This window comes from Aptenodytes patagonicus, chromosome Z, assembly GCF_965638725.1.
Source record: "Aptenodytes patagonicus chromosome Z, bAptPat1.pri.cur, whole genome shotgun sequence".
In the NCBI taxonomy this organism is placed as follows: domain Eukaryota; kingdom Metazoa; phylum Chordata; class Aves; order Sphenisciformes; family Spheniscidae; genus Aptenodytes; species Aptenodytes patagonicus.
Window position 1 is genome coordinate 41,067,749 of NC_134982.1, and position 23,871 is coordinate 41,091,619.

The following is a 23,871-nucleotide window of genomic DNA, read 5'->3' on the forward strand; positions in this document are numbered from 1 at the left end:
TACCTTTTCATTTCCCCCCTCCTATTTTTTCTTGTACTGGTGCTTAATTTCTAGTATTGATTAGGAAAACAGCTGCAGAAAATGTGCAAACATCTCTCCTTGTTAGAAATCTGTGGACTCATCCCATGCTTGAAGCTCAGCACAGAGAGAAGCATGTTATTGAATGGAGTCCTTAGGGACTTACATTTCAAACTCATTTACAGTGATTTTATGTGACATTTTGTCCTTTGATAGGCAGAAAAATAAGAGCAAACAAGATCCAAATGACCTTTGTTTACTTGTCTTCTGTGGTAACCCAGCTTATCTTAACAATATTCTTACTAGAGTGAGTTATACTTAGAGCTTCACTTATATTTCTCTGTTGATGCTCTTATTAATTTGCACAGAAAACACTGCCTTATTTGTGCTGGTCCATTTAGTTCTCTCTCTCTCTCTCTCTCCCCCCCCCCCCCCGCCCCCTCCTTGATTGTGCAGCATAGGTCTTTAGGACAAGGACTACCCTTTCTTAATGCCAGGAAACCACCTTGCCACTTAGGTGTTGCTATAACTGAAAACCATATTTTTTTTTTTTTAGTTTAGAAATATCTTCCCCTTCCACTCAGACCATCAGGGAGCCTTCTGGCAGTGAAATGGATGGCGCAATCACTCTGTTCCACAAGTATTTACCTAAGCCCTATTTTTTGCAGTACTTGAAGAAGTTTCTGGACTGTAATAGTTGGCTGCAAATTTCCCATGGAAATAAGGAGTCGTATAAATACATCATGACATTGAAGACACTTGTGAAATGGCCATATGAGCAGAACTTTTTTTTTTTTAAACTTCTGTTTTTTTAAATGCATGTGGAAGTAGTACCCTCACTGTACAGAAATGTGTGCCTCTCAGACAGAAATGAATGCCTAGGGGAATTTAGCTAGCTTGCAGTGGAAGTAAACTTGTGACTCCTCATTGGTACACCACTACACAGACCTCCACCAATCCTTCCTCTTCAAAACAAGCAGCATTTGCATTTGTAGAAATAGACACCATCAGAATACAATAAAAATGCAGCTATACACATAAAATTATAGTGAAATATCTTAAAATTAGGAGAGCTGTTTAGAATGCAGGAATGTACATTAATCATTTCTTTCTGTTGCACAGTCCTGCAAAACTCATAATCAGAAAACAACAATTTTTCTATTAATAACACATTTAACTTGATACCATCTCCTTTACTATAAATGAAAATTCTAGGTGCTCATTTGTTCACATTTTGAAGTTGAGTATTTAGGCTGGGATCTCACAAAGCACACGCTGCTGCTGAGCCCCTCTTGAACTCAGCCAAAAAGAAAGAGACCACTTCAAATAAATTTAAATTTTCAATCATTCCTTCAGCTTTAATTGGAAGTAATTTTTAAAAACCTGCTATAGCTTTTTTTGATGGATTTTTTGCATCTTTTGGCTTCTCTAGTGAGCATACCTCTTGAAAAACAACTCTTTCCTATGCTGATGAAATCAGATTCTTTCCCTTTGCATAGCTAGAGTGCCTCTCAATTTCACAATGACTGAAATGTTGAAACAAGAGTTTCATGATTAGGCCTAATAATCTACTGGCTACAAGTTAATTAGTTATGACCCATCCACGGAGTTTGCTGTGGTTTTTTTGTTTCTCCAAGAGTCCAGCCAGGAACACAGGTACTATCTCAAAATCCATTCATTGAAGTTTCTTCACTTTTAATAGGTTGTTACCAATGCCAAAAAGGTTAGCAAAGCATATATGCTTTATATGCATGTATATTTTTATATATATATTTATATGCATATAATCAAAACATACATGATTATCACCACAAGTTCAAAAGGAAACCACAGCTGAAACTAATCATTCCCTTCTATGCATTTTCTTTGGTGAGAAAGGAAGCAAGAGAGTTCTGGTATGGAATCAAGATACAATCTTCATTTCATGTTCAGTAAACTTAGACTTTCCTTCCAATCAACTTTTACTGTCACAATCAACCTTTCCAACTCATCATTATGTGTACGAAAGGATTGGGGAATTGCATTCCCCTGACATCTGCCTCTTAAGAAAATGCACCTTTTGCTAGTGCCACACTCAAAACATACAAGGTGGTTTGGTTTGGTTTTCTCTGAAGCTTGTCATTTGATCAAACAAATCCCTCAACACATGATCTCTATCCATATGTCTGCTTGTTTGTTTGTTTTTATATTTTAATTGATGACTATCTTATATATGTCCCATAAACTCCTTTGGTTGGAATCTCTCTCTTCCACTTATCCTATGAGGACAATAAGGATTACCAACAAAATAAACTATGGTAAGGTGGGAACTATAGAACTTGGAAAACATTTGGGGTAGATCAAAACTTGGCCCTGTGGAAGGGACATGGGAATTTTCTTTCCAGCTCTAGCAATGCCAATGTTTCTTCTAGAATAAGACTTCTCCTTTTCCAGACACCTAGTTCTGTTATCCTACACCATCACAATATGAAGCAAAGAGGGCCTGCAATGTTTAACACAAATTAGCCAAGATGACCTTTGATTTCCCAATAGTTTAGCATGCTGTTGTCCAAATGAGTAATTGGAGGCCACCATAACAAAGACCAGCAGTGTCTGCATGTAACGAAAAACCAACAAGTAATGCTTAATTCCACCAGTGCACCTGAGGGCTATAGGAACTCATTTGTACAGCGTCTGGTACAATCAGGACAGTAATGTCAAGCATGAACTCTGACCAAAATAGAGGTATTGATAGTAGTTTTATCACTTTGGCGATAATATAAAAAAATTACACAACTCATCAAGAAAAAGATAAAAGTCCTACATGGGCTATGAAAAGGTTTTTCAATCCCCCCCCCCCCCATGTACAAAACATAACAGGTTTACTTACTCTGGAATTTAAATGAAAAAGAACAAGATAGAGATATCATTATCCTTTTTATATTGGTAATTTTTTTAATAAGTTATCTCTAGTTATTTTTTTTATATCTGGCTTACATAAACCCTAACTGAAGTGAAATCGAAAGGTATAGGCTCAGCTATATACTGTGTGATGTTGCTACATTCTTTTTTGATTATTTAAGTTATTTACTGATTTTTCTCTCATGCACTGTACACAGACAACTTGAAATTAAGTGCAGAAAAGCAACAAAGGACATACAACGTTCCACATGGGTTAATTTTATTTTTAAAAGTTTATTTGCTTTGCATAGATGAAAACTTTATCTTTTTCATGATTAATCAAGCAAATAGAAACTTTTTGGGCATTCTTTGACTTTAGATAAATAATGACAACAAGAGATATTAATGCCATTCAGAATAAAGATACTGAAAAAATACATTCCAGGTTACAGGTTTTTGACATAATACATATGGACTAAGTACCATTCCAGAGAAACCTCACTGTGTAAAGCCTGTATTTTTTATAGACAGCTGAGGCAAATATAAAGACCTTCAGCAACAGGGCTTGAGTGCATTGCAGGAACATGAAACTTAGTTGTCACTTCCACATAAAGCCACCAGGATATTTTCATAATCCCCTTTGAGTTCATCCTGTCAATTTAAGTACAAAAAACCACAGTTGTTAAGATAATGGTCTCCAAGTGAAATAAATTTCAGTAAACATTCAATATACATGTACCAAACACCAATCCTTCACCTAAATAAATTAATTACTTGATAACATATATGTTCTAGCCACAGACTGAGTTTGAACTGAGTACCCTCACTGAAGTCACTCGTATGACCTAGAAATAAACACATGCATTTCCAGAGTGGAGCAGAGGTAGACAAGGCCAATAAAAATCCTGGGAGGTCTCATGGCATAAATAAAGAAGCACAGAAGATTTCTATCTGCCCAGGAGCTTAAGATTTTCTTCTCTAGATAAAGTGAAAATGCTTTCCTTGACCCGTGATGTCCAATGTTCATTAATATTAAAACACTATACACATTGTAACTAGGATTATCTCAAACACAGGCTGATAGTACAGTGATATTCGATTCACCATAGGATTGCTTATTCAGCTTGGAAAAAATGGATAATATGCATTAAGTATGCACTGTAATTATTACATGCTATGTTTTCTCAAATTTGAATCTACTTTGCAGAGACTTATGAATTGTTTAGTGTAACCAAGCTATGCCTCAAGCCATTTGGATGCAATCATCACTTTGGAACATGATGGGGTCATGTAATTACGTACCAAATTACAGATCACACACAGCCATGATGGAAGAATAAAAGTGATCTTTGGCACCTAACTGAAAAAGTAGCAGACACCATCAAGACATCTTGATACATGTAGGGAATATGTTTCTACTCCAAACAAGACTTCATTTTTTAGTGTTGTCTACTAGTCTCCACAAAGCTGCTTTGCAAGTTTAGCTTTCTTCAAGTTCCTCACTGGTTTAAATTTTCTGGAAAATACATTGGGTCATCTGTCCCCTTTAAGAAGATACTTTTACTTAAGTCACCTGGAAAGCAGGCCAAATAAATGTCAAGTTAACAAGGTATTTGCAGGAGCACCTCAAATGTTAAAAACTAATAGCTGGTTGCATCAAATATCTCCCACAGAGCTGTCAGTGCAATCGTCTCCACTCTTCTGCCAATGTACCTTATGTCTGCCCAAGCACAGGAACTTGGGGATACTGTAGTAGTCATTCAACTCTTGGCTTCTACTGTAAGATGATATCCTGAGACATGTACCACTACTAGCAAATGGCTATAGCTCTCGTGGCAAAAATGTTGCCCCAGAAAATTAATTAGTTCTACAAGCATGTGGATCACTGACAACATGAGTAACCCAGCTACAATGAGTTACTCAGGATGAACCGGTGACTGAGGAGCAGAAGAGTTAACAAACCCTTACTGAACTTCCAAAATCATTCAGTTGTTTTGCATTTCATATGTCACCTGAGAGAAAACCTACCATAATGGCTTGGCGGAGAGAGATGCCATACAGACTCTTGTAATAGCCTTTGATCTCATTCATATCCACTTCATGGCGTGAAACCATGATTCTGATGAGCTCTTTGTGCCGTGTCCCAAAGCCCTGTTAAAAGAAAAGAAAGAAAAAAAAAGAAAAAAGAAAAAAGGAAAAAAGAAAAAAGAAAAAAGAAAAAAGAAAAAAGAAAAAAGAAAAAAGAAAAAAAAAAGGAAAAAAGAAAAAAGAAAAAAGGAAAAAAGAAAAAAGAAAAAAGAAAAAAGAAAAAAGAAAAAAGAAAAATAAAAGAGGCTACTTATGTCATTGCAAGATCTTAAATCAAAGTTCTGTGTGTTAATCTATCAGACTTCTTTGTGGGTGTACAAAGCCCACATCCTACTCCTTTAACATCTCTCATGAGGGGGTCCTGTCATAGCGCACTTCTGTTCCCTATGAGGAGAATTCACTTCTGACAGGTTACCTCCACCCCTGGATTTCCTTTTTACACATTTCTTTTAGCTGTTTTCTAAAAAGATGCATGTCCTTTACCATGCTTGCTAGACACCAGAGACAACCTAGACTTCACTGCCTTTTTTTATTACTCTTTTTTAAGAGTGCAATGAACTGTATTTTCATAACGATTTGCTCAATTTTTCACATACTGCTCCTAACCAAGTCACAGGAGTTATGAAAATACCTGCATACTAGACTGTTTCAGGATCTCCAGCTGCCTCCCTCAACTCTGGTTCCAAATTTGCCAGGACCATGGATGTCTTGTCAAAGATTAGGCTTCTGCAAGGTGCTTGTCCGGATCTGTAATTGTTTTCCTATTTACTTTTCACTAATATTATCGTGGTTTCATAATTAAGAAAAGTTCCAGTTAGCTTTCTGTCACTGTCTAGAATAAAAGATATATGTGTGGATGGACAGATGCCTTCCTGAACTCACTGTAGCAAACAGACAGCTCCTACTATGGAAAGACACTCAGAAGTTTCAAACGAAAGAACAGGAGAGAGGGAAATGCACTGAATTTCCTTCTGCAGTCCTTTTTTATCACACAAAGGGCTTAGAGAACTCTAGCTAGCTTTTTATTTTTCAGCTTACAAAGCACCCCATGCTTACAAAGAGAAGTTCTTTCTTTAGGTTACCTTCATTGCCAAGTGGAGTTTTTCAGCAAAGAAAGCTGGCTTGCTTGTGGCACACTTCACTGTAATGAAACAATGAGACAAGGTCACATCTGTTATACATGTAACAAGTAACAAAAGGCAAAAGTTTGGAAAGAAAACACTTTAAAAGCAGTCTCAGTGTTCCTACCAGCATATCCTATTTATCTACTTCTTTGTTACCTGTCTTCAAAATACGGGAGAAGTAGCAGTTCCTTTCTTCTGTCTATTCAGAAAGCAATTCAGTCAGGGGAGAACAGTTACAAGACTGCATTCACTAGTTTACTGCCACAAAATTAAGAAAGATGTTGCAGTTCCCAAGAAAAATGTGAAAGCATTTGTGTCCTCTACAGCAGAGCTGGAGATTATGAGCTGATGCTTTGTAAACCAAGTTATACTAAGTACTTGCCCTCCACTTCTGATATTAAGAGGGATCTGATGGGTGTCATTCTTTTATCCAAAGTATGCTTGACTGTGATACAAAAGCTGAGAACAAGATGGGTGTCTGGCTTCTGATTCCATCCCTGGTCCACTGATAGTGATTTAAGTGAGTCACTGCCTCACCTTATTGTTCATGAGGAGCAGTAATGTTAGGGGTGTTAAAATATACCTTTATAAAAAACCTTGTAAGAATATTTTTTTGAACAAAACTGCAGAAGGAAATTTGTTATATTTTTAATAATCATATATTATAAATGTCTCTGAAAAACAAAATTTAGAGAAGAGTGGGTTTGGGTTTGGTTTTTTGAAGACAGGTTCAAAACTATTGGATTTTTATACATATTGTGCCTGTTCTGACAGCTCTTTTTGGCATATTGACTTCCTGTAAAGATCTTCCTATGTTGATGACACATCTGTTCTCCTTAAAAGACCTTTCTACATATCAGGAGAGGTATTTCTACTCATTCATCAACTTTAACTGACCTTAAATAATTCAATTAAATCACTATGTTTGGACTATATTTTCCAAAGTTTTATTTAGCAAGTTTCTCAATGAAGCAGGGTAAGCCCGGAATGGCTTTCTATCAGAGTAAGTATGACAGAAGTAAAAAGTAGGTTTTCATATGGTCAGTATATATACTAGGTTACAATATGCAGAACCACTTACCAAGGGCAGTCAGGCAGTTCTCAATATCACCTTTCAGCTCCAAATCTAGTACCTTGTTCATGTCATGCTTGCTGTATTTGGTGTACTTCTGAAAGACTAAATAAGGGAATAAAACTCAGTGAATAGTGATGAAAAGACAGAATTCTCCCTGCACTGCCCCTGCCTTATTCTGCTCTCACTGCTGCAGCAGGGCACACAGATGACTGATTGTAGGCCATCTTTCTCATTTTCTTCAGCCAGCACTGTGTAAAGAGCAGTGTTACTGCATGGACTAGTAGATTCAGCATAAGGAATGGGACTTTGTTAGGATGGTAGGGTTCATGTTCCCATTGGTAGGGATAGAGGTGGTCCAGTGACTCCACTGGAGCCTGTGACACTAGGTGATATCCCTCTAACCAGGGCAAACTGGCTGAGGAGCAAGACCATGTTGGGGAGCAATCAGAACCCCTGCCACACTGATCCCTTGGCCTTGTCATCACTAGCCATGTGAGACTTCATGGTAACAGTTTTGTTAACAACCTAAATGGTATTGCTGATCAGTAATATGGAAAGAACAGCCAAGCTGCCAACTGCACCCTTAGTCAGCAAGCATGTGTCCAATTACAAAGACCTTTGTAGCAGTCAGAGTGGTCTTGATAATCTGTATCTTCTCTGAGTTCATGAGCAGGCCATGTTCAAAATACAATTCCTGTGAAGCGCAAAGTTTCATCCAACCTACCCCTTCGGAGATGTGGATAGCTTCTTGCAGTAAGAACAGTAACAAACACATTAATGTCTGTTCCTTTCCTTTTCTCTCCTGCTTCATACAAGGCCTGTCATAAAGAAAAGAAAGTAGTAAAGTTAACATCAGTATAGTAAAACCGAAACAGAAATACTGCACTTCTGAGGCTACCAGCCAAAGGTAGGCCATTGCTTGTCAGTAATGAACTCTAGCCCTTGACACAATCCATAACAAAACTCTACACAACCTCAAACTCTAGCTCTATCAAGTAATACTTCATACTTCACTTATGTCATAATAGTACCTAGAGAACACTATGCAGCTACAAAACATATTTTCAGATATTTTACGACCACCATCTAGCTCTCCTGGGTATATTGCATTCTTGAATTAAGATATTTTTCATATATCATGATATTCTTACAGTCTGCATGGGAGTTAGGACTGGGAAGCTTTCTCCAGATAAACAAAATTATCTCTGATATTAACTGGACAAATGTGAAGGAGCAGCCTATGCACCAAGTACTCCTTGTCTTTGCAGGAGTGACTTTAATGGAAAGTAAGAACCAAATCAGTCTCCTTCATTTTTTTCACCTCCTCAAACCTCTCTAGAATAATTAAAGACCTCCACACAGCAGCAAAGAAGATTTAACAACACTCCCTCTGCACCAAGAGAAATAGTATTGAACTTTTGAGCTTAGACAGAGTATTAATTTACTGATCTTTCATACATAGGTCTGACGACAAAACTAAACTCCTTATGTAGTAGGAATAAAAGCAGTATTGCTCAATGGCCTTTTCTTGGTTGGATTTTTAAAAAAAACAGTTTAAAGTCAATCTACATTTAAATTGTAACAGTGATATAAGATTTTACAGGTGAAAACTCAGGAAAGACTGCTAAGATTTACCAAGATTTTAACAAAAATAGTCACACTAATGGTGGAAGAAATAAGGGAAAGACCAGTTGCTTATTTTAGAATTATTCAGAAAATGACTGTGAGGTTTACCCAATAATCTTGAAAGGTTCATCACTGTAACGCAATAGCTATAGCTAAGACACTGCAGAGTTCACACTGGTCAAGGTATGGTAGCTGGTTCTGCACATACTTGAGCACACCCTTGTCCCTCAATTCAAGAACTGTGTTACAAACAGAAGGAAGACTGTGTCTAATTTCTCCAATTGTTGACCTCTACTTCAAATGCTCTGCATGCTTTACATGAACTAGAAGAGGTCTTTCAGAAATGTTTCTGAAGCTAGATATTAGGGTGAAGATTTAATTTCCTTCAGATAGTGAAGCTTACATGAACTTTATAAAATAGTATCCCCTCAGAAAAGATTTCTACATAACATATACATCTCTGTTAGGTCTGCAATGCACAAGATTCAGGTAGAATATTCGCAGCCAGAGTTTGTAATCTCAAGTCAGACGAAGAAGCTCTGCAGAGTGCCAAGTATGATCTTACCCTGGCATCACTGTCAGCAAGCTCATCATTCACATGAGAATCTTCACATCGGTCAGCCTACATAAATAAATAAATGAAATTTCACTGATACTCACAATCATTCAGTTCACCAAAACACAGCATTTTAGAGCTCTGCCCTACCATTCTCATACATAACTTAATACATAATTGCAGATAGATACAGTTATGCCAATCATTCTGTGAATAAAGCTGTTGTATTTGTTAATCAATCAGAGCCTACATTTCTAAGGTCATCAGCAACTTAGTTCTGAAGTCCTACATTAAAATCCACAGGAAGTATTGTTTCTTAATGTGAAGCTACAGGTCCCTGATAACCATTCAACAGACTCCTTTCAAGTTGGTTTGAAACCAAAAACTGAAAATCAAAATTATGCACACAGATGTATCAAAAAATAATCCCTCATGCATGTACAAGCTTCATATACATGTACTCAACAATCATGGAATCAAATATTTATGCATTTTAAAAGGGTCTTTTTATTGGGCAGCTCCAGTGTTTAAACTCATCTGCTTTTGAACATAAATTCACAAAACACTTTGTCCACTTGTTAGCTCCCTGCCCCTGTCCCATTATCTAACTACTAGAAACATATCTTAACAGCAAGCCAAAAGGTTTATTTCTCTAATTGTAAGCATTTCTTCTTTTTCTATTTCTAGTCAATTGACGTGACATTATTCCTGTTGTTTTTTCAAGTGCTTACAGTTACCACAAAAAAAAAAAAGGTCTTAAAAGCATAACTGATAAACAATAATAAACATCACTCTTTTTTAAAATGCATTTGAGATAAAATCTCATTATAGCTTGTTTAAGAACAATTTCATATGGTCTAAGATATGTAAATAAAAATTAATGCAAGGAAATAAATATTACCTAAATACTTATTTATTGTACATCTTTCTCTAAAATAGTCTTGACAACATTATTTTTTTATTATGGGTAATGTCACTCAAAATGCTTAAGCACAGCATACCTTGGCTAGAGCAACCAAAGCCTTCTGAAAGTCTCCAGACGTGTCAGAGATAATGTCTTGTGTCAGATCTCTCTTCAGCACTGAAATGAAAAGGATTTGTAGCTTGTTTTAAAGTTAACAACTAGGTTGACTAGATGATCTTTAAGATCCCTTCCCACCCAAACCATTCTATGATTCTATGATTTTTCCAGCTTTTCCTTAATTTCCCACTTAAATACGCCCACTAGAAATGCAGTTTTCTTACTTTCTCTCATTTAGCTTTGAGAAAAGGTAAATTTGTAACATGTCCTCTAATCCCTGAGACGTGCTGTGAAATTGGAGGCTAAACCCAAAATCCACTGAAAAAGTTCTTCTCTGAGGTCTTGTGGGTGGCATTGTGTTGAGCTCTTGCTTGTGAAGTACAAAAAAAAAGCTTGAAACTTTTTCTGAACCATTTATCTTTCATTCTTATTTCTGGTTGTTCTTATCACCACTGAACTCAATCACAAAACTCTTCCGAAAAATCAAACTATTAATTTGGGCTTCTAACTAAGACTATTTGAATGGAAATCTCTTGGGAAAGTTAGCCTGTAATCTCAGAAAAAATTATTTAATTAGACAACACTGATTGACCGCAATAAACTCTACATATATGAGAGATACCACATCACGTCTTAGTTATCTCTTCAAAGATTGTCCCCCTTTAGTTCACTGGTTGCTCCTACTGCTAATGTTATCTGTGTTGCTTACTCAATAAGCTTTTTTTTCAAGCCTAGTGAGATCTTAAGAGGTCAACCAAGGTTTAGTTACAAGAGTAGAAAAGCAGCTGGGTTTTGCTTGCAGCCTAGAAAGCATCTAAATGCATGGCCCATTCCATGAGACATCTGCAATTCTGGTGGTGATGATGTGCCTTTTTCTTCTGTATTGGTATCTACGTAGGTCAGAAAAAGTCAGTATGACCTCCCTCCCCTGTAACTCTTTCAATCTTATGTGGAACTTCACTTGCCTCCTACAATGTCATTTCAGCTTCTCATATTGAAAAGTGGGGCTGTGACTGTAATGTGTCTGCTATAGAGTAATACCATTAATATTTCTTTCTTGCTCTGAATTACCTTCTTTGTAGTATTTGTTGGCTTCTCTGATCTCTCTGTTGTTTCTTGAGGCCAGAATCTCAATTAAGGTATCTTCATCAGTTCCAAGCCCCTGATAAAAATGGTTGAATTTTTAGAAATGTTATTTGATACAACAAACTTAAAATTTAGAAGACCAGAAATAAGATGAAAATAATGGACTTGGCTTTGAAGGCCCCATGTGGAACAAGAAAGAAAAATGAAGAACATTGTGCTTCCAAAGAATTTTGTTATTTCAGCTCTTTTGGAATTAATTTTTTATCATATTTAATATCACTGGTACCCAAAAGAAGCACTAAAGGGACCAAGCAGTGCACATAAAAGATAGGAATGTAAACTTTATGAAGAAAAATACCCCCTTCTCTTTTTGTTTTCTCTTACAGAAACATGTATGTAAACACTATGGCTTTCTACCACTACGTCAGCAACCAGTTTCCAGAAGGCAGAGAGTTCATTCCCACAAAAGAATACCGTTTGCAGCCAATCTCCTCCAACCCTGAAATTTAGTGGAGATTGCTGGGTCTTGTTCTCAGAACCTCTATTACCAGTATATATTTATTTACAAAATGGGGTTAAAATTAAGACAACACACAAGCTTTAAAATCCACGTCCAGTGTCACTTATAGGCCCTGATAATTATTTATGCTCTTTAGGAAAGTTTTTCTCAGAAGCTTTTGCGTTACCTTCATAGAGGCTCTTAATTCTTCAGCATCAAACTGAGCTGGAGTTTTGAGCAGAGCCACAACAACATCTTCCAAGTGGCTTTTCAGAACTTTTTTCAAGGCTTCTTCCAGACTCTGTGACAGGAAGAATAAGAAACACACTAAGCTAGTGAATGGTAAAAAGCTGCTCAGTCCAGAAATTAAGTCTGATCTCTGATGAATCTTAGTCTACATAATTCCTTTAGCTACTAGAAAGAATTATGAAGCCCTACTTGAAATTTTAATTTGTCACCTTTACGTTAATTGAAGTGTCAGGGTTTTTCAGTAAGTATTCAGGAGTGTTTTCACACATTGCAGTTCAGCCATATTCACCCATTTACAGCATCAGAAGAAGACTCAAAATAGGCTGCTTGTTTTTTAAGAGAAGGTAATACTATATTGCTGTTATGATTATGACTGAGTTACTTATCTGGATTACATTTTAATTCATCCATTTATTGCATAACGGATACAGAATTTGCTGTGGAAACTCTGTGGATATACTGTAATATCGCCTTACACAAAACTGCAAGTCCTGAAGTTAAGATTTGGTCTATATTCTAATTTGACCTAAATTTAAGTTTAAAAAAAAAAAATCTGATTTATTCTGCCTCCTATCCAGAAATGCTCAGTAGTCTATTTTGTTATATTAAAAGCTACAGCCCTGTTCTCCACCAAGTATGTGTCAAGGCTGTGGCTGTAAGAGTAAGAAGGTCAACCTGCTTTGTCAGGATACCTAAGCCAACGAGATTATTTCAGAAGCAAGCAGTATGTCCATAGTTAGTTCTGTTCTGCTTTTGGTGTGCCAGGAACCAGGGTAACTAATAATCTAAGTTATATTTTAATTTAGGTCCTTAAAAAATATAATTGCAAGGCTAAAGCTTCCTCTGAGGGGGGAGAGGGCTGTGAAAACCACAGGTGATGTTTCCTGAACAGAAACAGGAAATCTAGGCTAAAATGAGGTATTAGACTTATTTTCTAAGTTGGCCCTTAAAAGTTATACTTACAGTTACAAAGCAAAAAACTCAAAGGAATCACTTTCCAAGGAGCAAATGCTCAGTAACTCTGGTATCCCAGCTGTGCAATTGTAATTTCAATTCAGAGTTACAGGTTCAACTGGAGAAAATTTGTTGCAGAGAAAAGTAAGAGGAGTTAAAAGCTTTTCCAAAAACATGGAGTAATTTCCAAGATTCAGTTCCACGGACTAGCAGTTTTACCACTCAGAGGTAGAATAACACTGCCCCCTGTACACCCATCCCCATACCAGTGTTGGTATACTTGTGGAACAGCATTATGGTTCTATAGCTTTTCTATCCTATTTAGTATTCTATCTGGACTTAAATATTCAGAGACATGCCTTCAAGTCCCCTTCTCCATCTCTCCCTTTCTCTCAGTAGACTGTCTCCCAGGTGGTAGCGAAATCTCTGCATTCCCAGCAATTTAGTGATTTAAAGGATTTCTAGGGCATTCAAAAAGTTGGAAAGTCAGAACTTCAAAATTTGTCTTTTTATTTCAAAATTTTTCTTTTTATTTCAAATTAATGGCCACCATATTACAAGGCTCAGCACTGGCCATATAGTTGCAGGTTATTATCATTCTGTCATGGTTTTCACAAACTACAGAAGGCAGAAGACTGTAACTTTCTGTTCTATGAAGCTAAAGCTATATGTACAATCTGAGCCAGGAGCAAGATTGATATTCTGGGTGTAGATTTAAGCTTGGCTTGAATATATTTTACCTTTCCTTTAGCCTGCTGATAGGCAGCTTTGATCTGCTGACGCTGAGCATTTGTTCTTTTAGTCAAGATGTCAATGATGGTGGCTTCATCCACACCTATGAGACACCAAACAACAATATGTCTAATGTATTGGAAATATTATAGTGGTCTCAAGTGCATCATTTAGCCAAATAATAATTTCTACATTTTATTATTTGCTTTATGTCATATGTTGATTTCTTGACACACTGAAGTTTAACCAAAGGAAAAACTGTAATCGTCTACTGATTTACAATTAGTGATGCAGTGAAGAATCCCAATAAATAGATTCCCATAGAACACAGAAACCTATGTTTCTACAATTTCATATAGAAAGTCTTAAAGTGTTCTGAGTGCAGAACTTACATTACAGAATAACTAAAAAAAAAAAAAAAAGAATTAGATCGCATACTCATTTAATCTCAGTAAATCAAATTGAAAAAGGTTTCAAAGTACAGGCAAAGTGCCAAATGTGAATTTCATTAAAAGAGAGAAGTGCAATAGAAGCATGCACTACATTATCAGCATATTCACTGCCTCTTGCAGGGTTTTTATGGAAATCAAATCAAAAAGTATTAGTATGGTATGTTACAATATTTTTTGATTCTCTAGAAATTAAATTTTTACAAACCTTCCTTCAACATATTCAAGAACTTTAATGTAGTATTAAGGTCTGAAATTGTAATACAACATCAGGATATCAAAGAGTTGAGATTCTTTACCAAGTGGCATAATTTAATGTATTGCCAAGCTTTTTAAAGCAGAGGCACCTCTCCCGCTTGCCATTGCCTCTCGCTCTGATATCTTATTCAGTGCTATTCTCAAAATTTCCTAAGGAAAAGTCCAAATGTAGCAGGTTAAATATTTATTCCTCTTACCCTTTACAGTAATAGCTTTGTCCAAAGCAACAACATCAGCTGATGGATCGAAGTTAGGGTATGACTGTACTCCAGAGCCACCTTTTGAACTTTTCTGCACAGGGGAAAAATAAATAAATAAATAAATAAATAAATAAATAAATAAATAAATAAATAAATAAATAAATAATTGCTCATTCCAAAGAATATTTTTGCAAAGAAGTGGTTTTAGATGACTAAATAAACCATGTATTTGGGATTGCCTATTACAGGACTATCAAGGAACGTACAGTTTTGTAACTACAGAGAACTAAACATGCTCAGTAATAGATATGCATTGGATCTATTTCTTTCACACCTCTTATATTAAACAGAAAGTATTTCATATGTTGTTTTAGGAACCTGAAGACCTATTTCCCAGGGTAAGTTGGATTCCACAGGAAAATACTTCTTAACTGTCACATTAGGCAATTATGTCCAAATTTTAAAGGCTCTAAAACCACAATTAAATCCTACAGGCACTGCCAGTAAAGTGCTGCTAATTTCCTTGCTCATCTTATGCAAATTGACTGTGCATCACATTAAGTGACTTCTCAGCTGACTCATATCTAAGGCTACAAGGACTTCTTGCATGCAAGATCTTGGAGAAGAGTTCAAGTCTAATCCTACAAGGAAGCGGAGAACTGTTACTCAACTTCTTTGAAACTTGAGACATACACCACACTTTCTTCACAGGCATTATCTACTGGCTGCCTTGGTGAATCCACTCCTATACAGGCATTCCCTAGACAATGTCTAAAGTGCTCTGGGAATAGCTAGGGATGACGAATTCTGCTACGTGACAGGTTACGCAGCTTGTCCTAAGTCAGCAACGTGACAAATCAAGTTACTGGTAGGGCCTATAACCCAACAGCACTACCTAACTGATGCCATACTCATTACCATCTTTTACAGAAGCTATAAAATGCCCCAAGATTCTTGGATAAAATATTTGTATAAAATTCCCCTTGGTATGATATATGGTGAGATTTTTTTATTTAAAAAAACCCCAGTAGTTTAGCTACAGTTTTTTAGAATGACCTATACTCTTTGTCCTGTTTCAACAACTCACTATTTTATTTTTTTTCAATCCTTTGCCACTAAAGTTAAATAGCACAAGACAAATGGCAAGGTCTTATGGATACATGCTTTACGTACAGCATTCTGTATTGAATTTTGTACACTTCTAAGGTCTGATAATTAAATATTCAACTCCATACACAATTATATCACTAGAAGTTGTGTGAGAGCAGGGGGACTGCATACTTAAAGCACTGTCTTGCCCACTTTTGAAAAAATCATTGCGACTTTTGTGATAAGCCAACAGAGGAATGGGACTGGTTTGCTGCCTGTTTCCCAGGCACGCGAGGTTAGTCTTTGTATACTGGTTCCCATGACAAACTTATCTACTAGCAGTAAAAAACTGTCTGTAACCAACACAACCAGAATGACTCAGGACCCTGGGAGTGCAAGGGGGATGGGATGGTGGAGCCAAAGGTTTATGCACAAAAAGTTGTGGAGTCAAAATTATAAAATCCGCAAAGGTCTAGAGTAGAAAACTTTATTTACTGAAATTTCCCTGCTATATTCAATTTTTTTCAATATGAAAATTCTTTCAGGATCTCCTGTGACTCCACAGTGTGCCACTTTACCTTTGCTGACAGTCATTTCAGTATCTTAATCAACTTTATTATCACAAAGACTCTCCACATCATCCTAGTGCAATAACTCTTGACTTCTCACCACCATAAGCCTCCCTTCTAATCAGTATCAGTACTGATCGTCTGAGGTGTTTTATTACGTACTGTGACTCTTTCCACTGTAAGCACGACATATGATACAAAAACGAGGACATCTACTAGTGACTTTAGTTCCTCCTTTACATTCCTGGGCTCCAACTCATGGCTTCCTGTACCTCAGCCTAAGAGTCCCTGTTTTTCTCATGTACGTCATCTGAACATGTTCTTGCACATTCACACACCTGTGCATCAGATTACTACTTTAAAGAGGATGACTTGGGTGCATCAGTGATTGGCCACTGGCAATTACAATTTCATTACAGTAACTAGTTCTGTCTGGGCATTGATAACTAGACTGATACGTGCAAATAAAAGTAATTTTTCATCTGATAGCAGACTTACTAGGTTATTAGATTATATTAGATTATATGCTGCAATAAAATTGGGTTCCAGTTCTAATCAGCTGGAGTTTTGCCATTGGTTTTCCTCCCTTTGAGTATATGAAAGAAATTTGGTGGCCTATGCCTTTAGATCACTTCTAAAAGTACTTGAAAATAAGCATGACGCTCTCAAAAGGTGGTAACACTTACAATACATTCCTGCTCCTGATTTTCCATGAACCATGCCTGTTTCAGAAATTCTGATACCATAGCCATGTTGACAGTTTCTGGGAAGAGATGCATCAAGTTACAAACCATTTTTCATCAAGTTACAAACCATTTTTCACCATTTTCAGCACCAGTGCAATTCAGTTTCCCACTCTCAAAATCCTTTCTCTTGAACTATGATATGCAGGGGTTATTTTCTCAAGCAGTAATTGGCCTGTGCTATTGGAAGCAGGTAACTTTTGTTATGTTTGGCAGGTGATGCCATGCTCCACAGCTACTTGCTCACCCCTACACCCTTAGCTACTTGGAGAAGTTTTAGATTAGAAATAGAACAGTAAACTAGTTGGACTGTTTGCTTATTTACTATGGCAATACCTAAGCATTAGCATTGACTTACAAAGGGAAGTTACCAGAAACAATCTAAAGTCTGTCTTTCCCCATTAGTTAAGGTATCAGCTATGCCCATTTAGCTCACCAAATGTTTGATTCTGTTCCAATTCAGTGATAAACAAGTATTCTTGTCTGATCATTTACTGAGGCTGGAGCTCTTGTGTGTTATCTTAAGACAAAAGAGATTACCTTGTTAAATATATTTTCATGTAATTTCTTTGACCAGCCCCTTCCTAAGGAAGACGAGTAAAATCAGACAGTTTCACCTATGCTGTTTCTTATTTCTTACATATTCCCTCCAATTTCTACAAAAGAATAGAGCATTACCCATTTAAGAAGGGAAAAAAAGTAATTTTTGCTTTTTACCACTCAAAATGAAAATCAGTCCAGCTTTTCCATAAGATACCATGCAGAAGGGGAAAAAAGACCAATGGTGATGTGATTTGACATTGAGCACCCAAAAATAATGAATAGGTTGCTTCATAACAACTTTGGTGTGAGGAATATTCTGTTTGCTAATAGAAACAGTGAGGGAACAAAGAAAGGAAATTAATGTTTTATCAAATAAAGTATTTTTGGTGTGGTCAAAATAGATTTTTTTTTTCTCCCCTAAAACACACTTCCATAGCAAACTCTAGGGAAGGCTTGGTTTTAAAGCATACATATAAACAATAAACTAAAGATAATGTTGCTGGGTAAACCGGAGTGTCTTTGAATCTAGTGTGAAGAGACAAGGTGCTATTCATGGTCTTGGGGTACAGATTATATAATGTTTATCATATACACAAGTATAAAAAATGACATTGCTTATGCTGCACACTTGCCTTACTTATGCCCTGTGTCCCATAGGAAGGGCAAAAAGCAGTCATTTAAAGCGACACACCTTAGGACCAAGCAGTGGAGCTGCAGCCCAGCTGCTTCTTTCCCTCACAGCAAAACTGTAAAATTTACTTCCATGTTCAGCTGCCAAAAAAGCAGAAGCTACCTCCCATGGCCCTCCTCCAGCCCTCCAGCCCAGCTCCACCCTTCCTTCCCCTTTTGCAGGAGCAACCTACACTTCCTCTTCCTCAGAAAACTCTTGCTTTTGTGCCCTTCCCTCAGCCCTGAGGGCACAAAATTCAGCTCTTCCTGTGCTGCTAGAAAAACTGAAACTGACTCCGAAACTGTATTTATATGTTATTTAGAGTAGGTCTCGTCTGGGTGAATAATGGTCAGAATACTGTGTAAGTTGAAAGGATCAATTTTGATGCACGTGTCGTTTATTGAAGATCAGAAAAGTATACTTAGGTTGCTATTAAAAACAGTATTTTATCAAGCTGTTATAGTCACTCCTGTACCCTTCTTGTATTGACAGAAGTATATGAGGCAGATGAAGTGCTATAGTATCTAAAGTTCTGCTGCATTTTATAACAGCACACATAAAGGCCGCATGCAGCAGGATGAAAACATTTTAAAGTCTCCATACCAGGTGCACTGAGTCACCAACAGTGACGTGTACAGATAAGTTTGTCGACGAATAAATTCACAGAGTGTATAATCATTTAAAACTAAGAAACAAGATTCAGTCTCACAGCACCAGATCTGAGAAGAGGTGGGACCAAAACTGCGTTTTGGTTGATAGAGTAACACTTCTCAGGAATAAAGTTGGTAGAGCTGGCTCTAGGGAGAACTGCTAACATCTCCATTTCTTCTGCCTGTCCCCACCCTCACCCCTCACACCCAGCTCTAGAGGTTTTGCTGCTAGAGCAGAAGGCTGCTAACCTACACTAAATTGGGTTTATTAAGCCTCTATCTAAACCTTTATGTCTATCCTAATTTAAATTAGAGATACAGTAAAAGAATCCTGTGCCTTAAAAACTAAGTTTTTTTCCCCTCCTTTTTAAATAAAGACACTTTAGCATGCAGATCCATCTATTTCCATCTAGTAAACAAATAACATAATTTTAATAGAAGTCAAAGTAGGCAATGGCTCTTGAGAGGGGCTAAAGACCTTACTCTGCTTGAATTGGCTCAGAAAGTTAAGAAACCACCTTACATATAAAACTGTTTGCTTGCTTTACAAGAAACTATGGCTAATAAGAAAAAAGAAGACTGGAATCTAGGAAGACAGCCAGCCCTGTGACAGAGTAGAGGTCTTTCCCAATGCTTTGACTCACACCACTCTAAAATGCAAACAGCTCATGTAAATGATACCTAGATCCAGGAGGGATAAAGTCAGTCAAAATATTATTTTACTTTAGGATGAAAAGGATTGGAAGAACTGATGGCTTTCTGCCATATATTTTCCTTTACTTTTGAGCTCAGGACAAAGTCTATGAATAGGGATATGAAAAAATATATGTACCTACAGAGTGGTGCAAACAGAAGGTACCATAGAAAAGTGTGACACTTCTTTCTGATTACTCCATACCAAATAATTATTTGAGAGTTATTCTGTTTAATAAAATATTGTCCCGGTCATGTGTCCCACTTCCCAAACTGGAATGTGTAGACATCCCATTTAAAAGGAAAAAGGAACAAGAACTTAAAATTTCTCAGTTTGAAAAATATTGTGATTTTTATGCATTTTATCATTCCCAATTAGAATGATCAACATTGCAACTGGAATGAAAAATCAGACGGACACCCAGACTGAAAGCCCTAACTGTTGCTTCACAAGAATTATTGCAATGTTGCTTTCTGTCTGGCTCCCATTCTCCAGAGGAAGCACCCTTGAATTGGACATATGCAAATTTTTAAAAGTTTTGAGAAAATACTCAATAGTTATTGAAAATATTTAGAGACACAAACTAGACTTTTACACTATAGTCTGTGTCAAACACCATTTCTCCATGCTTATTTAACCATATCATGAACCGTATCAGATATATCATCTCTGGTTAATGTCCAATGCTAGTTACTAGGATCTTGGTGTAAATTAAGGTCATTACACCCTATCAGAAAAACAGGCAGTAGATCTAACACAATAGTTTATTTTACAGTGGAAAGTCTACTGAATATGAATGAAAACATCAGAGAGGAAAACAATCTCATCCTTGGAAAATTCAGTGGAAAGTTTTAGCAGAACAAACCCCAGATGATACATTCCTTACTTATGTGGCTTTGCCTAAGTTCTTAGTCACAAAACCAGGGTTTTGCTCTTATGTTTCTAAAAGATTGCTTTGCCTCATTTTCATCACTTTCATGAGCAAAGGCCCCTCTACAGTCCCAAAGCAGCAAACTGTTGAAGCAACAACAGCTGTCTCTTTTTTTTAAGTTTCCATACAAGTCACACTAGTTTTCCAGCAACTCCAGTTTTACTGCAGATTTCTACAGCAGCCTACTACAAAGTCAAAGCATAGAAGCATAGGAAACAGTCAACTGCAAATAAGTCTGCTTTTAATCTTTTAAGCTTTTTTTTTTCCAATTCCTTACATGCATTAAATAAAAGCAGTAATTGTCCACCTTCCATGCACATGAAACATTTCAAAACTGAAAGAATTTCTCCTGCCCACACCCATCTTTTCCCATGCCAGTAAATCCAACCCACAGAAAATTGCACCAGGTCACTTGACAAATCTAGTGTACAATTCTTAAAGTTTGTTGGACCTACAGAGAGTAGCAAAAAACTGCAAAAACCTACCTTCTTCCTCACAAATACTACTTGTCAGGGCAGCACAGTCAGCAGTAAGAGAGCAGAGGGCTCGCAATGCTTTTATAGCGCCGCGCAGGAGACCCCACCTAGCAACTACTGTGTTTGCACAGCCCCAGCAACCGGCTGCTCTTTGCAACAGCTAAATCTGGGTACTGTCCAAAACAAAGAATTACACAAAAAAAGTCATTGCAAAACTATGTGCTGGAGAAAGCAGCAGCAGATTTCAGAAGGGAAAAAACAACGAATGAGCATGCATTGGTAGTTCTCCTCCCCTGCCATGGCCATATCCCTCACTGTAGTAAATTGCCATAAATCTTTCGGGATCGTAAGATTAAAATGTTAAAAAAACTAAACTTGACTTACTCCCTTCACATTTTGACATGTCTGATACTACTTCAAAGTGAATACATTAAGATATATCTTTGCTCAGTGAAACTTTGAGAGAAAAAAGAGTGGAGAAGAGTCAATGCGGCTTCCACGTTTCACTGAGCTCTGGTGGCTGTTAACTCTGCTTCTTCTGCACATGAGCATGTGGCAGAAATGGTCCAGGAATAAGACATGTCAAAACTTAATATCAATACCCTATATCTTTTTTTTTTTTTTTTGAAAGAAAACATCTGGAAACTGGCAGGCTTAATAGAAGGGCAATAACTGGCACCTACATAATTAGAAAGAGGTTGAAACATTCAGATTAAACTCTGAAGTTCAAAGTGAGAGTGGTTTGCACAAGATGAGGGATTTCACCAGCCTGCTAGAAGTGGTTTTCTGTAAGCACTTCCTCACCAAGCCAGCCAAACACATTTTCCAGAGCACGTCCGGCATAGCACCACATGGCATATCACTAATGTCTCAGACTGGCCCGGAATGTGATGCTTAGTGAAGAAATACCACTTCCTGAACCAGAAGCATTTGCAACTAGCAGATTGGCCTCCCAGCTGGCTGTCGTCTTGCTTTCTGCTGACCTGGACCTGCTGCAACACACTGGTACCTCCAGAATGAGGAAGTATGGCTGATCTGCCTCTCATGAACATACATGAAATCCAGTCTGCCTTGAAACCCAAGTGTAGCAATTATTGAAATGAGGAGGAAGGGGAGCAGACTGCTGGAGAGCATTAGAAGGGACACTTGCAAATTCCTCAAATGTAGCACATCATTGCGTACACAATCCAGCATTGCTTATGTCTTCCTCTGTTTAAAATAGCTCTGTAGAAACTGTTGGGGCCCTAAACATGTCCCCCAACAGGGTTTGGTTGCGGGTGCTGGGAGTCAGCTCAGGATCAGCACAGCCAAGGGGGTCCCCATCCCACTGGGCCAAGGGAAGAGCCCCCAGTGTAGTGTTGTGGGAGGTGGTGGACAGGCCACCCCAGCTCTGGGACCTGCCTTCAGCTGCGGCCCCAGTGCTTGGTCCCTGCCTGAGCCACTGCCCTGCTGCCTTGCAGCCAGGCTGGGACTGGCTGTGGGACCTGGGCTGGGCCCAATCTGCAGGCTGATGTCCTGTCCTGTCCCATCCCCATCTCCATCCCCAGGGAGGTGCTCGATGCCTGGGGCTGCCTCCAGTGCCCCCTGGTTGTCCTGCTCCTGGCTGGGGTGGTGGGACAGGAGGGGCTACCAGGCCCTGTCTTGCCAACCTCTGTGGGAACCCCCCGCCCAGTCCTGGCCCCCATGGAGCCCCCAGCTCCCCCGACTCTCTGACAGCAATTTTCCCCTGCATGTTGTTCTTTCTTTTTTTCCTGCGCATTTCACATGTTATTTGACAAAGATATTTCAGATATTTTCAGTAAGCTGAATAATTGAAGGGGCCTACCAGCTAAGAGCAATATTGTGAGCAAGCTGTCAGGTTGTATTTGGTTTTGTTTATTTAATTATGATGCGCGAAGTTCAGATTACTCCTACCCTCTTGACCTTCTCCATGTCAGTAGGACACTACCAGTCTTATTTCACTCGTGTTGGATGTTGGCCAAAACGTCTGTTTACACTCTTTTTCTGGGACTGTTTCCCTTGTCTATTAATGAGCATGGCTAACTACAATCCGTTTATACTGAAAAGCTGGAAATCTGTGTGTATCCCTGGTGTAGCTCAGTGAGTCTTCTGAAGTACAGAAATAACCTAGAAAGCTGGGTTACACAGGCTCAGAGCATCTTTATAAGTTTTTGGCATTTTCTCAGTAAAGAAGATAGCACAGCAGCGTTTACTGCAGGCCTATAAGGGTAGGAATCAGTGTGTTACAAGTATTTAGTAAGACACTCTTCCACGTTGACTCTTTTTTCTAATACGCTTTCTCAATAATTGGACTATTATCCCATTTTTATCATAGTAGTTTTTCACCTCTTTTTTTTTTTATTGTATTGTCTTTCAGGCCTGTGTTTCTACTTTCAGAGTGACCTCACATGAAGGCATTGTGCTAGAGCTCATTGCAGGAGCTCTTTGCATTTGCTTTTCCTCCTTAACAGGCGGGGAGATGTTAACTCATCTTCTTCCGGAAGCTGGAGTGAGTCACCATCTGAGCTAGAGAGCTTATTGTAAAAAACACTTACAATTAAAAAATACAATTTAATTGGAGGGAGCTTTAGTGTTTATTGTTACGTTCTTAACTATAATTCCATCATTTCTTTCACAAAGTTGGAATAGTTTGTGTGTTGTTTATCATCGATCTGGTATTGTTTATTCAGA

General features: G+C 37.8%; 1 protein-coding gene across 3 annotated transcripts; it reads right to left on the reverse strand.

The window, feature by feature from the left end:
* Positions 1-3,155: 3,155 nt before the first annotated feature.
* Positions 3,156-21,252, reverse strand: ANXA1 (annexin A1). Of its 3 annotated transcripts, none has more exons than XM_076362610.1 (14): positions 21,190-21,209; positions 17,934-18,082; positions 17,160-17,236; positions 14,813-14,906; positions 13,917-14,011; positions 12,161-12,274; positions 11,460-11,550; positions 10,369-10,448; positions 9,377-9,433; positions 7,910-8,003; positions 7,192-7,287; positions 6,069-6,127; positions 4,927-5,049; positions 3,156-3,549 (listed from the first exon to the last, which is right to left on the reverse strand). In XM_076362610.1, exons 2-14 carry the CDS (start codon positions 18,049-18,051, stop codon positions 3,490-3,492), a joined length of 1,158 nt encoding a protein of 385 aa, XP_076218725.1. In that variant the 5' UTR covers positions 18,052-18,082; positions 21,190-21,209; the 3' UTR covers positions 3,156-3,489. The 3 variants fall into 3 exon arrangements, with proteins under 3 accessions (XP_076218725.1, XP_076218726.1, XP_076218728.1); XM_076362611.1 differs by lacking the exon at positions 17,934-18,082 and adding an exon at positions 17,653-17,736 and having other exon boundaries at positions 21,190-21,206; XM_076362613.1 differs by lacking the exon at positions 17,934-18,082 and having other exon boundaries at positions 21,190-21,252.
* Positions 21,253-23,871: the final 2,619 nt, after the last annotated feature.